This window comes from Pithys albifrons, chromosome 1 (genome assembly GCF_047495875.1).
Source record: "Pithys albifrons albifrons isolate INPA30051 chromosome 1, PitAlb_v1, whole genome shotgun sequence".
NCBI classification, from domain to species: Eukaryota; Metazoa; Chordata; class Aves; order Passeriformes; family Thamnophilidae; genus Pithys; species Pithys albifrons.
This window is the reverse complement of record NC_092458.1, coordinates 79768352-79783287: the sequence shown is the minus strand read 5'-3', so window position 1 is coordinate 79783287 and position 14936 is coordinate 79768352. Positions and strand designations below refer to the sequence as shown.

At 45.5% G+C, this 14936-nt stretch overlaps 1 protein-coding gene across 1 annotated transcript in view; it reads left to right on the top strand.

Moving 5' to 3' along the window:
* The first annotated feature begins 358 nt into the window (after window positions 1–358).
* The window catches only part of TMEM135 (transmembrane protein 135), a 180653-nt gene continuing 166075 nt past the window's right edge, over window positions 359–14936 (top strand). The window contains exon 1 of the mRNA XM_071556068.1: window positions 359–584. Coding sequence (XP_071412169.1) covers window positions 444–584 — 141 coding nt within the window. The 5' untranslated portion in view covers window positions 359–443. The remainder of the gene's footprint in view (window positions 585–14936) is intronic.

Here is a 14936-nt window from a genome sequence, read left to right as displayed (position 1 = left end):
CGGAGGGACAAGTGGGGGGACACACACGAGGGACACTGGAGGGACACATAAAGGACACCGGGAGGACACGCGGGGGACACCGTGGGGGGGGCACACACACAAGAGACACCGGGAAGGATACACGAGGGACACCGGGGGGGACACACGAGGGACACCGGGGGAAGACACACACGAGTGACCAGGCGCCGCGCGCCCAACCCGCGCCACCACGGCGGCTCGCGCCGCCCCCGCCCCCGGCCTCTCCCCGGCGGCCGCCGATTGGCTGCGGGCCTCACGCGAGCGGCGCTCGCGGAGGGGTGTGTGTGGGAAGAGCGGCCGTGCCCGCGAGTAACCCCGGCGTGCGCAGCGCCCCGCGCGACCTCTTCCCCCGGCACCGGCGCAGACGCGGCGGCCGCGCGCCCCGCGCCCCCCCCTCCGCCCCGCTCCGCGCGCGCGCTGCAAAGATGGCGGCGCTGAGCAAGTCCATCCCCCACAGCTGCTACGAGATCGGGCACACCTGGCACCCGCGGTGCTCCTGGGCCGTGCTGCACGTCACCCAGAGCGCCCTGGCAGAGTCCCTCCGCATCTACGGCACCCTCTACCTGGTGGGTGTGGGCGTGTATGGGGGGCAGCCCGGCCTAGGGCGGCGGCTGGCCTTAGGGGTACTAGGGCAAGAGGGATACCACAGAGGGGGGACTCTGGCCTTGCTTTTGAGTGGAAGGGCGTGAGGGATATCAGGGCAAGCGGGAGCCTGGTATGGGGTATAGAGGACAGGGTGAGAGTCTGGTCTGCGGGGAGGGGGAGGGAAGGGCACGAGGGGTGTTTGGGCTAATGGAGTCTGGCCTAGTGTGAGTGGGAGGAGGTTATGCTGGGAGGGAAAGGGCAGGAGGGAAGTCAAGGGACAGTGACCTTGGGGTGAGGGGGCTGAAGAGCAGAAGGGGTGTACTGGGGACAGGAGGGGGTCTGGTGCTGGGGAGCAGAGGGGTGGCAGTGGGGGCAGCTTGTTTTGAGGGCCAGAGGGGGAGAAGCTGATGTTTAAAGAGGGAAGAGCATGACAGGGGGAGGGTATTCAATCTGGGCCTACGAGGGTAGGAGAAGGGTATATGGAGAGGTGGGGTCTGGAGGCATAACATGCTGTGAGAGGGGTAAAGCTGGTGGGGTAGGAGGGGATGGGCACAGCCTGAATATCTTTTGTAATTTTCCAGTACAACTGTGGTACCTGAATAAAAAGACTTAATGTTTGCCTGGGAGGCTGGCATTGTGTGTCTTTGGCAGTAGCAGGTGTGATGCACCTGTGTCTTGCTCTTGGAGACACCTTGGCAGTCAGAGCCTTAGGATCAAGGAGATTCCATTGCATAATGAAGCAAGACTAAAAAAGTACATCAAGGCTGAAGGAGTCTTAAGTACTCAGAGAGTATCCTACAGGTGAAGTATCTGAGCTTGAGCATTCAGTTAGACTTGGTTATATCACCTCAGCTGTAGCTGGCATCCTTCCAGCAAGTTAAGGTGTAGGTAGAGGAGGTGGGATCTGTTTGCATCTGTCTGTGTAAATACATTCTGAAAGCCATTCTAAGCTGGAATCGCTGCAAGTGAGCACTTCATTCTGTCCTCACCTCTGTGCTGCTTCTCTAGTGGTACTTGGGGGATTGAGTAGTGAGCTGGTTACTGACCTTCCTCCAAGCTAACTCTTGACAGAAAGTAAGTCAAGTCACCCAGTCTGTACTTTCAACTCTGTACCAGGGCTGGTGCAACAAAGTTATCAAGCTGTGTAATAAAGAGAAGGGAGGAAGTGGGGCTGCTCCTTGAGTGAAAATCGTGATGATGTCCATTTATATGATACAAAAGCGAGTATAGCAGTGGTAGCAGTGTGAGCCTAAGGAGCTGAGGGGTCTGACACAAACACAAGAGGCAGCTGTTTGTGTGAGCATACAGTGAGCTGGATCAGGAAACTAGAAAAGAACACTCCATCTCCTACTTTCCCTATTCCCAGTATTATTTTCTTTGTATCTGTTTTCTGATCGACTTTGCTCTGTGGGAGCACAAATACTTGTACTAGCAGAGAATGGGCCTGAAATGAGCCATGAGAGGTATAGTAGCGATCTGTCAGGTCTGGCTAAAGATAAAGCTGCTTAAACAATTCTGCAATTAAATCAAAGTTTCCCAGCAGCCAAACGTGGTCAAGAGATTCTGCTCATAGCTCTGTTATGGTTCACTCATTTGTACAGTCATGGGTTTGGGGGAAAGCTCCTGCTTTTTATTTCTCTGAAAAGAAAAACTAACCTAAAAGTCCAAAATGTTTTCCTCATCTGTTTTGCATTGTGACCCCATATACAGTTACATCTTGTCACAAACCCAGAGTGGGGTGAAAACCTTGTCAGCCAATGTCCTGCTGAACTGTAAAACCTCTGCATCAGTTTTTACACTTCTTTCTTTGCAGTTTTTAATTTCTCTTAGGTGTTTGTTGACAATGTTTAACTTGACTAAAAGCTGAGCTGCTCTCAAATGTTGCTGCTGTCTAATAAAAGAGGAAGCACTTGCCAGTCTCTGCTCCCAGACATATAACTGTGCTCCTCTTTGTGTATTGTGGACCTCAGCTCTCCATGAGCAGATTCAATTCATTCACTGACCCTGAGGAGGTTACTACCCTGCTTTTAGCTGGGGTCATTTTCAGCTTCACTAATGAATTGGTTTGATTTATTAAGCAGGATTTGATGAGCACCACAGCCAGTGTAAGGTAATGAGCGAAAAGGTGCAGTGGGGACTGCAGAGGAGGAAGCAGAAGCTTTGCACGTTAAGTAGCTTGGCAGGGAAAGAACAGTCCTGAATTAAGAGAAACATCACAAAATTCATTCTTTGCTGGACTTACAGCTGTGCTTGAAAACCTTGTATTTGTAAATGAAATATCACAGTTGGACAACACAAATGGTCAGATATTTTCTATATTCTGATGTTCATGTAAGAGGATGGACTTAAGTTATTTTATCTTTATAGTTATATCAGTTCATGTTCAGAATCATAGAATCATAGAATCGATTGGGTTGGAAAAGACCTCCGAGATCATCGAGTCCAACCCTTGGTCCAACTCCAGTCCATTTACTAGATCATGGCACTCAGTGCCACGGCCAATCTGCGTTTAAAAATCTCTAGGGATGGTGAATCCACCACCTCTCTGGGCAGCCCATTCCAATGCCTGATTACTCTCTCTGGAAAGAATTTTTTTCTGATCTCCAACTTAAATTTCCCCTGGCAGGGCTTAAGCCCGTGCCCCCTTGTCCTATTGCTGAGTGCCTGGGAGAAGAGACCAATCCCCACCTGGCTAGAACTTCCCTTCAGGTAGTTATAGACAGTGATGAGGTCACCTCTGAGCCTCCTCTTCTCCAAGTTAAACAATCCCAGCTCCCTCAGCCTCTCCCCATAGGGCTTGTGCTCCAGTCCCTTCACCAGCCTTGTTACTCTTCTCTGGACTCGCTCCAGCACCTCAATATCCTTTCTGAACTGAGGGGCCCAGAACTGAACACAGTACTCAAGGTGTGGCCTCACCAACGCAGAGTACAGGGGAAGGATCACTTCCCTGGTCCTGCTGGCCACGCTATTTTTGATCCAGGACAGGGTCCCATTGGCCTTCTTGGCCACCTGGGCACACTGTTGGCTCATGTTGAGCTTCCTGTCAATTAGTACCCCAAGGTCCCTTTCTGCCTGGCTGCTCTCCTGCCACTCTGTGCCCAGCCTGTAGTGCTGCAGGGGATTGTTGTGGCCAAAGTGCAGGACCTGGCACTTGGCCTTATTGGAATCAGCCCATCTCTCAAGTCTATCCAGATCCCTCTGCAGAGCCCTCCTGCCTTCCAGCAGGTCGACACTCCCTCCCAGCTTGGTGTCATCAGCAAATCCCCTCATCTAAATCATCAATAAAGATGTTAAACAGGACTGGACCCAACACAGACCCCTGGGGAACACCACTAGTGACTGGCCGTCAGCTGGATGCAGCTCCATTCACCAGCACTCTCTGGGCCTGACTGTCCAGCCAGCTCCTAATCCAGGAGAGGGTACACTTGTCCAGGCCATGGGCTACCAGCTTTTCCAGGAGTATATTATGGGAGACAGTGTCAAAGGCCTTACTGAAGTCCAAATAGACCACATCCACAGCCTTCCCCTCATCCACCAGGTGGGTCACCTGATCGTAAAAAGAGATCAGGTTGGTCAGACAGGACCTGCCCCTCCTAAACCCATGCTGGCTGGGTCTAATCCCTTGTCCACCCTGAAGTTGCTGTGTGATTGCACTCAGGATGAACTGCTCCATAACCCTGCCAGGCACGGAGGTCAGGCTGACAGGCCTGTAGTTGCCAGGGTCCTGCTTGCAGCCCTTTTTGTGGATTGGGGTGACATTGGCCAACCTCCAATCATCTGGGACCTCCCCAGAGAGGCAGGACTGTTGGAAGATGATGGAGAGCGGTTTGGCAAGCTCTTCTGCCAGCTCCTTCATCACCCTGGGATGGATCCCGTCTGGTCCCATAGACTTGTTAGGATCCAGCTGGCTCAGGAAGTCAGTAACTATTTCCTCCTGGAATACACGAGGGCTATTCAGCTCCCTCTCCCTGTCCACCAGCTCCAGAGGCCAGTTGTCTTGAGGGCCACCTTTCTTACTGGTGAAAACTGAGGCAAAGTAGGTGTTAAGTACCTCAGCCTTCTCCTCATCTTCCTTAACTATATTTCCCTCCAAGTCCAACAGAGAATGGAGGTTTTCCTTGCCCCTCCTTTTGTTATTAATGTATTTATAAAAGAACTTTTTGTTATCCCTAACTGAAATAGCCAAATTTACTTCAAATTCCACTTTTCTTTCCCTAATTTTTTTCCTGCATGACCTAGCTCTATCTGTAAATTCTTCATAAGTAGCCAGCCCTTTTTTCCATAGTCTGTAAACTTTCTTTTTATCCCTGATTTCTTTCAGAATCTCCCTATTTAACCAAGCTGGCCGTCTTTCCCTCCGGCTGGCCTTTCGGCACACTGGGACAGCCTGTTGCTGTGCACTCAAAATTTCCTTCTTAAAACATGTCCAGTTCTCCTGGACCCCCTTGCCTTTAAGGGTTGTTTCCCAGGGTATGCTCTGAATCAGTTTTTTGAATAGGCCAAAATCTGCCCTCTGGAAGTCCAAAGTAGAGGTTTTAATGGTGGCTCTCCTTACATCCCTGAGGACTGAAAATTCTATTATTTCATGGTCACTATGCCCCAGGTGGCCTCCAACCACTACATCATCTACCAGCCCCTCTCTGTTTGTAAACAGGAGGTCTAGCAGGGCCTTACCCCTGGTAGGCTCATTTACCAGTTATGAAGGAAATTGTCCTCTGTACACTCCAGGAACCTCCTTGACTGCCTCTTCTCTGCAGTATGAAGCTCCCAGCAGATATCTGGCAGGTTAAAGTCACCAACAAGAACAAGGGCTGGAGATTTTGAGACATCCGCCAGCTGCTTGTAGAACAATTCATCTCCATCATCCTGGTTGGGTGGTCTGTAACAGACACCCACAGGGGTGTCAGCTTTTGTTGGCCTTGCCCCTGATTCTGGCCCACAGGCACTGAACCTTGTCACTGTTGACCTCAACTTCAACAGAGTCAAGAGACTCTAACATATAAAGCCACCCCTCCACCTCTCCTTCCCTGCCTGTCCTTTCTGAAGAGCTTGTAGCCCCCCATAGCAGCTCTCCAGTCATGTGAGTCATCCCACCACGTTTCTGTGACAGCAACTATGTCATAGTTTTCCTGCTGCACTATGGCTTCCAGCTCCTCTTGTTTGTTTCCCGTACTGCGTGTATTGGTGTACATGCACTTCAGCTGGGCCATTGATTTCCTTCTCAACTCAGGCTCTATGCCCTTAGGCCTATCTCTGGAGAGCCCAGTTGCCGTCCCTTCCCCCTTCAAACCTAGTTTAAAGCCCTCCTAACCAACCCTGCCAACTTATGGGCTACAGTTCTTTTGCCCTCCCTAGATAAATGAAGCCCATCTGCTTTAACGAGACTGGGCAACATGGAGTTTGCCCCATGATCAAAAAACCCAAAATTTTGACGATAGCACCATCCCCTAAGCCACCTATTGGTAAGCTGGGCTTTCCTAAACCTCTCCTCATTCATCCCAGCTAGCACAGAAACTGAGGCAATTACTACCTGTGCTCCTGTCCCATGAAGAGATCAGGTCAGTGCCTTGAAATCTTTTTTAATTACTCTGGTACTCCTTTTATTAATGTCATCACATCCAACCTGGACAACCAACAGCGGGTAATAGTCTGAGGGTTGGATAAGCTTAGGAAGTCTTTTGATAATATCCCTCACCGTGGTCCCGTGAAGGCAGCAAACTTCCCTGTGGGACGGGTCTGGCCGACATAGAGGGCCCTCAGTTCCCCTCAGAAGGGAGTCACTGATTACAACAACCCTTCTCTTTTTCCTCTTACCTGTAGATGTAACCTGTCCGGTAGACTGGGGGTAACCAGAAGAACTTGTAGATAGATCTTCCTCCTGACTGTCCTCCAACAGACTGTCTGAGTCCAGGGCCATCTACCTGTTTTTTAAGGGCACCCTGGCAGGTGAAAGGGGTCGAGAGGGGGTGTTTTTGCCTCTACGACCAGGCACCTGTTTCCATCCGTCCCTATCCATATGGTCCTTTCTGTCTGCCTGATGGCAGGAGGGGCTGGGCTTCACCACCTCCTGCTGGGCTTCCTTAGGAGTGGAAAGGGTGTGACTCCACCAGTCAACTTCCCTTTCACTCTCCCTTATGTTTCTGAGTCTATCGACCTCTTCCTTTAGCTCTGCCACCAGACACAGCAAATCGTTCACCTGCTCACATCGTATGCAGGTGCTTCTCATACTGTCCTCTGGTAGCAGGTCCAGGCTCAAGCAGTCTATGAAGCCAGAGGCCTGAGTAACTGCTTCCTTTTTAGAGGGTTCTGTCTGTATTGACACCCCTCTACTGGTAACAGGAGCAACAGCTTTCATTTTTTTGGGAGGCATGACTGCCTTGAGCTGTGGGGAAAGGTAGAAAAGAGAAACAAACAAACAAACAAACAAACAAAAAAAAGACCACGGAAATACCTAGGCTTCTGCCCTGCCTGTTCGCCCTGCCTGTGCGAACTGCCATGTAAACTGCCATGCCACGCCCTCACTGCCGTGCCACGCCCTCACTGCCGTGCCACGCCCCTGTTTGCCCACTCCTGTTCGCCACGCTCCAGGTCGCTTGTGCTCCCTAGAAATGTTTTTAAAGCCTTCTCACTCTCCGGTTCAAACCAGTTCAGACCGGGTCTGACCGGTTCCGACCAGTTCTAACCGGTTCAAACTGGTTCAGACCGGTTCCGACTGGTTCAAACGGATCCAGACCAGTCCAGACCGGTTCAAACCAGCTCAGACAGGTTCCGACCAGTTCAAACTGGTTTCTATTAATGCTTAGTCCCAGTCCTTTGTAGAGCTCAGCAACAAAAAAAATGCACTTTATTTTTCTATGTCAAGCCTGTAAAATGGCTTCTGATTGTTCCTCTGGTTGCCACAAGTTAATAATAATAACTAAGGAAAGGAGGCGAAAGAGTTTCCTTTCATGAAAGCTTGTGTAGAAATGAATGAGAATGAATAGGTGAGAATAAATTGTGCGAAGTTTTTCTGTAAGAGAATGTGGTTAGGAACTGTTGGAATCCAGAGTCCAAACCCATAACAGCTACATTCCACATCTCTTAAATGTTTTATTGCTCTTCAGGCAGTGGGAAACTGATGGAGCGAAATTAAGCGGTGCTGGTATTTGATAAGTGAAATACTGGCTTTCAGTCAATGGCTGTGTAGAGTCTTTGCTTTGAAGTAGCGCTGTACTGTTTGTTTAGTTGTTGGGGTTTTTTTTCCTATTTTTAAGGATTATGCTTGAGTATTTTTTTTTAGTTGGAAAAAATATCAGACTCCAGATGTGTCTCTCCCAGACAGATGTGCTGGTGTGGAGGAGAGGAGCAGCAGTGTGGGTGCCAGCGAGTCTGTTCCAATTGTCCTCTGGACTGAGGGATAGTTCAGCCAATTCCTTAGGAGGACAGATGTGACAAGAGTCTGCTGCTCCAGTGCAGTTTTTAATGATTCTCAGGGCATTTGATCCTTCTTCATACTTGTGCCGTATCTGCTTCTTGCTGTGCTTATAATAACCTTCAGGTTCTTAGATGCCAATTGCTTTTTCTCTTTCTGTGTTGAAAGGTTTTTTTCTACTTAGGATTCCAATGTCTTCCTAGGCCCTGTATGACCTCTCACTATCTGTATTCTGTGTCTTAATCTGCATTATTTCCTTTGTAAGCTCCCTGGGAATAGAACGGGGTTGTATGTCATGCTGTCAGAGTCACAAATGCTGTTAGCAATGTGCTGTGTGTTTATTTCCTGTACAATATCCGTGAGAGGGGTAGGTTGGTGTGAGTACAGCGTGGGTCAGGGAGCTGCTGTGCAAGCTGCTCGTGGCAGCTGGCAGGTCCCTTCACAGGTGAGTCACTCATTGACAGGAGGTAATCACAGAATCACAGACTATTCTGAGTTGGAAGGGACCCACAAGGACCATCGAGTCCAACTCTTAAGTCAATGGCCCACACAGGGGATTGAACCCATGACCTTGGCGTTATTACAACCAAGTTTTAACCAACTGAGCTTATCTCAGGGTCAGTAACAAGAACAACTCTAATTGTTGCAATAATTAATTATTTTGAAAACTCTTGTATGGAATACAAAATCAACAGCCAAAGATTGAGGTGAGGCAGAGTCAAGTGTGAGTCTCACATCACTTTCCTGGCCTTACGCGCATTCTTGTCCCCAGGGATGGGTAGTGCACACTGGCTGTGCTGCTGCTACTCCAGCCTCACTTTGCATGCAGTTCGTCTTGGGGAGAGCTGTTAGAACTGGTCTGAGCAGAGCGGGGGAGGCAGCTTTCTTATCTGCCAGTGTAGACATGGTCATGATGTGTCACCTTTCTGAGGTGTGCTAGAAGGCTGTATTGGCCACATTTTATTCTAAAATACTCCAGAATTGCTGGGTGCATTAACATGTGCTTTTTGTTTGTGTGTGCTGCAGGCCAATATGTATTTGGAAGTAGGGTGAGGAGACTAAGAAGATGTTATTGTTACTCTGAATATGCTTCTGTGGGCCTGCTTGGATCTTTGGGTTGGGCTGTTAAGAATCTCTGTTCTATCAGGACCTGGTACCTGGAGTTGCTGTGATTGCCTTCTTTTGGATATCTGCGCATCTTAGTAGTAATGAATAGATATCCAAAATGATGCGTAGTAGTAGTGATGAGTAGTGTCCTGTATCTCTCTCCTGTTTGATGAATGACATGTAGCTCAGTGTCCTCCTGCCTTTGGGTTCTTCTGGAAGCTGGGTTAATGACTAAAATGAGCCTAAATGTTACTAAGGTAAGAGGCTGAGACTTCTTCATTCCAGGCTGTGATCATTCTGCTTTGTTCAGGTGGCTTTCAGGCCATACTATAAAATTCTTCCATAAAGTGAAAATAAACAAAAATAGCCTTTTGCTGAGATACTGAGAATTTAAAAAGATTCACATGTTGAATTTAGGTGGACTGAAGCATTTATACTCAAAGATGGAAGATGTAACTTGGAGTTTGCATCTTGGTAATAGTGGTAGCCAGGGAAAGCCTCAGCCTGGACTGAGTTTTGACTGAGCAAAGATCTTGGTAAAGACACTGCAAATACTGGGAACCAGCAAAAGGTTCTAAAGGGACTATTTATGGAGGAGTTGTTAATCTTAAGTTGTTCCAGCTGTATAGTAGAGTGTAAGATTTTCAGGGTAGGAGGAAAGTCCTTAAATATTTGCTGAGTTAGACATTTTAAGGGGAATGAAAAATAGTCCCGACTTGTTTAGGTAAAAGGAAAACAAGTGGTAAAGATAAGTTGTTATGGAATGAGAATGATGCTGGGATTGAACATGGTTTAGATGTCATTAAAAGAGCACGTGAGTACTGTTTGTTTCTTTTTTAGGTTGGTTGAATGATACGGAAAATTTTAAAAAAGCTGGATTGAAACAACCCAATCTGCTGCCAGTGATCTGCATATAACATCTCACAGGAGACGGGGGAGCTCAGAGTACAGGAGGGACACGCTCTTCCTTGGAGTATTGCAGGAACGGAGTTTTGAAATTAAGCAATGTGGAAGCCAGGTTTTGTAATCAGTGAAATCAGGGAGGGATGAGCTAATTGAGGAAAACCAAATCTGAATGTTTCATAGAAGGCAGGAGAAACAAATTACTGATTTGAACAAGTGTCTTTCAAAAGCCAAGTGTTACCCGAGGGCAGTTTGAGATTAGGTTACTCCAAAGCACTTAAAAATCATTTTTATAAAACCAAGGAATAAGGTTCTTGTAAAATTCAAATAAAATTGCAAATGGTTATAAAACCCATATAAATAATTGAATATAATGATGAAAAAATCTGACATCTATTTGTAGCTCAGCCTGCCACTTGAGTAATCTGAGGTAATTCTTAACTGGTTTAAATACTGGGGATTGCTTTGCTTTTAGCATTCACATGTGACTGAATTTATAAACTTTTCCCTGACTCGCAGTGTGTGGATTATATGAACGTCTCTAAATTTGCATTTTAGAGGTGCCTGAACATGCCAGATAGTTGTGCTTATAAGTGTTATTGAACTCTGCCGTCTTGGAGATTTGGCAAAGTGTCTGAATATTGCTGTAGATTTTTTCTTTTTAATTTTTTTTTCTCCTTTTTAAGGGAAATTTGTTATGATGTGCTTGATTTTAGTTGTATTTTGTGAGGTAATAATAGAGAGACAGTAGTGCTTTCTTCCATTTTCTACCAATCAGTGCTTACGTGTGTTGTTTAATTTCATTAAAATTGATTGAAGGGTAGCATTCCTAAAGAACTACAACTTGTGCAAACTTAACAAATGGTGATTTGATGAAGGAGGGAGAGAAGAATGTTGTACACCAGACGGCAGAGCTGGCACAAGCTCTGTGGTTTTTCCAGCCTGCCGTGTAACCTGTCAGACTGTTTACATTGGTCAGCCAATAAGCACAGTCATTAAGTCAAACTCTCCTTTGTGTGCAGTTCGTCTGGTGGAATCCACAGTTCAGGGATACAGGTGAGGGCTGAGGGTACTGGAGGTGAAGTTCAGGTTATTGTGGTTGGATGATAAATATTTGTAGGCGTTACATGACACATCGTTAAAATCATCAGGCCTGGCTGGTGCCTCAGATCGTGGCAAAGCTTGGGACTGAGTCTCGTGTTCCTTTTCTGCTGGAACAGTGGTAGCCGAGTTCCAAGCCTTGTGCTGGACTATGTAGTTGTGTTTCAAGGATGGAATTGGAATTGCAGATATTCTTTCCATGATTAGGACAGGATAAATGAATTCTGATTTCCTAATTCTATGGGGCTTAACATTTGTATATAAAGACTTTAACTAAAAAGAAGAAAAAGGACTTCAGTAATGCTGTTCCACAAACTGATGGTATCCTGAAACTGCTGGACTGATTTTTCATTTTTTGTGTTGGAGAGTCAAATGCAGTTGTGTGAATTCTGTAGTTATTGCTAGAAAATATTTTTCTGTCTATTTCTTAATTATTACTGAGCAGACTTTTTGTTTTTGTACTTCAGACATAAAATACAGTAGATCTTAGAGTTCAAATCATTAGCAATATTTATTCTTGAAGTGACTAGTGTATTGCTTCAAGAGTATTTGCATTTGTTTTGAGGGGTCCTCTCCGTTCATTTCCCCTCTGTATTTTACTGCACATAAAAGGTCTAACCCCCATGTGTCATCCTTCTACCCTCATTTCTATTCACATGAAAACAGTCTTAGGGATGTGGTAGTCTGGCTCTCGTGGTCTTTCCACCTGTGCTAAGTAGAATTTCATAGCAGTTTTTAAAATGAATTAAATAGGGCTTTTCATATGTATGAACATTTCCTGTCTATTTCAAGATGGTAACGGCCAAAGTGTTTTAGAGAGAGTTAAATCAGAGCTCATTTTAAACTGTGGGGGAAATGGGGTGATTACCCTTGGAAAGGAAGTCTGGGGACAGTTTACATTGGGTTTATATCTAGGAAAAGGAGAAATATTCTGGTCTGGCCTAGGTACATAAAAGATAATCAGCTGTTAAGGGGTCATTTTGGTGCTTGTATATTTGAGGATTTTGAGAGACAGGTTGTTTGTGGTGATGTCTTTTGCTGTGGTAGCTGTCATGTATTAATCCTGCTGGTTTTTCCCCTGTGTTTATAAGGAATGAGTGTGTAGGGGTTGCCTCCAAAAGCCTCCTAACACTGCCAGGCCTGATTAAAGCATAGCTGAATTTTGGGTTTCAAGTTGTAAGCAGTTGTGTGAAGAAGCAATGAAAGAAGTTGCTTTTTTAAAAAATATGTCAAGAGTTTTTCGATTTTCAGCTTTCCCACAAGTGGTAATGGGACACTGAGCAGTGCTGGATCAGTCTTCAGATGTGGAAAGAAAATTTTCTTTTCTGCATACTTCCCTTACCTTATTCAAGAGGCTTTATATGACCACATTCTTAGTACCAAACTAATCACATTTGGGGCCAGAAATATTTCCTCTGGAAGTCAAGCTGGCAGGTATTTAATTACCTGCTCCTTCTTCCTGCATGTGTCAGGCACAGGTATCACACAAGTTCATCAAATCAATTTCTCACTTTAATATGCTATTGAAGAGTAATGTATTTGTCTTGTTTGCCTGCAGCAAGCAAAATTTTGGTTGTCTAAGAACTGCATCCAGTTGCACCTACTCTTACGCTCATGATATCCAGTGATACACAGATTAAAATTTTCTGACTATTTCACAGTATTTAAGCATAACTGAAACTTTTGGAATTCAGTTTGTTACTTTCAGCTGTTTTACTCTGTTACCTTTTTTCTAGTTCTGCTCTGTATGTTTTTAATTAGGAAATATCTAGTATTCTTTTAGATTAATACTTTTTGCCTCTGTTGATAATTTTCTTTCCTCTAACTGTGATTCATTTGTTTCTTCTTTCGTGGTGTATCTGCATTTTATGCAGACTACTGGATTGAAGGAGGGCCAAGAGGTAGAACTTGTGGATTCAAATAGAAGAAAATTAGAAAGTTCTAAAAACTTTGCATGTTCTTAGGCCACCTGCCCTGTGGCAGCACCTGGTTGCTTTTAAATTCCCTTTTGCTTGAAGTATTGGGCTTCTAGAAGAGTACTTCTTACAGGAGATTAGGAAAGATAGGATTTATTAGCTGTCTGTATTAGATGAGAAGGTAAAAATGTTAGCAAAGGTGGATTCCTTCTCCTGTTTCTAGAGCTGCAATAGAATCATAGAATCGTTTGGGTTGGAAAAGACCTCCGAGATCATCAAGTCCAACCCTTGGTCCAACTCCAGTCCCTTTACCAGATCATGGCACTCAGCGCCACGTCCAATCTGCGTTTAAAAACCTCCAGGGATGGTGAATCCATCACCTCTCTGGGCAGGCCATTCCAATGCCTGATTACTCTCTCTGTAAAGAAATTTTTTCTGATCTCCAACTTAAATTTCCCCTGGCAGAGCTTAAGCCCATGCCCTCTTGTCCTATTGCTGAGTGCCTGAGAGCTTGAGCTCTGCTGGATTTGAGAGCAGAAAATGAATTTAAATAGCAGGAAGAACTGCAAAAGCTGTTATGGGCAAACAGCTCAGCTGCTGGTGTGGATTGTGGGTAGTAAGTGCTCAAGTCTGTTTATGGCTTACATAGGCAAATGAAGACTGCTCTACAGGCTGTAGTACTGGCTAAAGCTTCTCTTTAGTACACAAAATGCCATAGTGTAAGAAAGCTGAAACTGTGGTGAAAGGAAAAAATCAGTTTTAGTTTTTGAAATGTGAATTTTCTTTATTCCTTTCCAGGTATCTTGGAATTTTTACAAATTAAGTTACAAGGAGGGATTAAATTCTACGCTGATGCAAATTCTTAATGCAATGGGAATATTTCTTGATCAATAAATAGATAAATCTTTAACATTACAGGAGAATTTCAAACTGGACATTCTTTACCCACAGAGGGCAAATCTACCTGAGAAAGTATCATTAATTGTTACTTTAATATCATTGGCAAGCATATTGGTTTAGATGATAGAGTTTTTATGGTATATTGGATATTTTGTGTACATTGATTACATTAGGTCTTTTATTCCCTTTATAGTCACTTCCCTAGGGAGATGTGTGTACAGGGTGGTATTTTGATTTTATAATTTTGTAATTTTTTTAATGGATGATAAACAGTATATATGTAAATGAAAAGTGAAAGCCATGTGTTTTCCTTCTGGAATGGAAAACAGTACGGTCAGTGAGAGTTGTTAGTAGATGAGAAACTTTGTTCCACAGTCTTACTGAGGTTTTTTTTCCTAAAGGAAAGGTGGTATGGTACAGGAAAGGGTTGTCTTGGTTAAATTTGAGCTGTATTGGAGGCTGGAGTTTTTCATGACAGTCTTCACCTCAGAGAGTTGTGTAGTCCTTCTAAATCATAGAATCACAGAATCAGTTGGGTTGGAAGAGACCTCCGACATTATCAAGTCCAACCCTTAATCCAACCCCACTTTGATTACCAGAGCATGGCACTCAGCGCCACGTCCAATCTGCGTTTAAAAATCTCTAGGGATGGTGAATCCACCACCTCTCTGGGCAGCCCATTCCCATGCCTGATTACTCTCTCTGGAAAGAATTTTTTTCTGATCCCCAACTTAAATTTCCCCTGGCAGAGCTTAAGCCCGTGCCCCCTTGTCCTATTGCTGAGTGCCTGGGAGAAGAGACCAACCCCCACCTGGCCAGAACTTCCCTTCAGGTAGTTCTAGACAGTGATGAGGTCACCTCTGAGCCTCCTCTTCTCCAGGCTAAACAACCCCAGCTCCCTCAGCCTCTCCCCATAAGACTTGTGCTCCAGTCCCTTCACCAGCCTTGTTGCTCTTCTCTGGACTCGCTCCAGCACCTCAATATCCTTTCTGAAC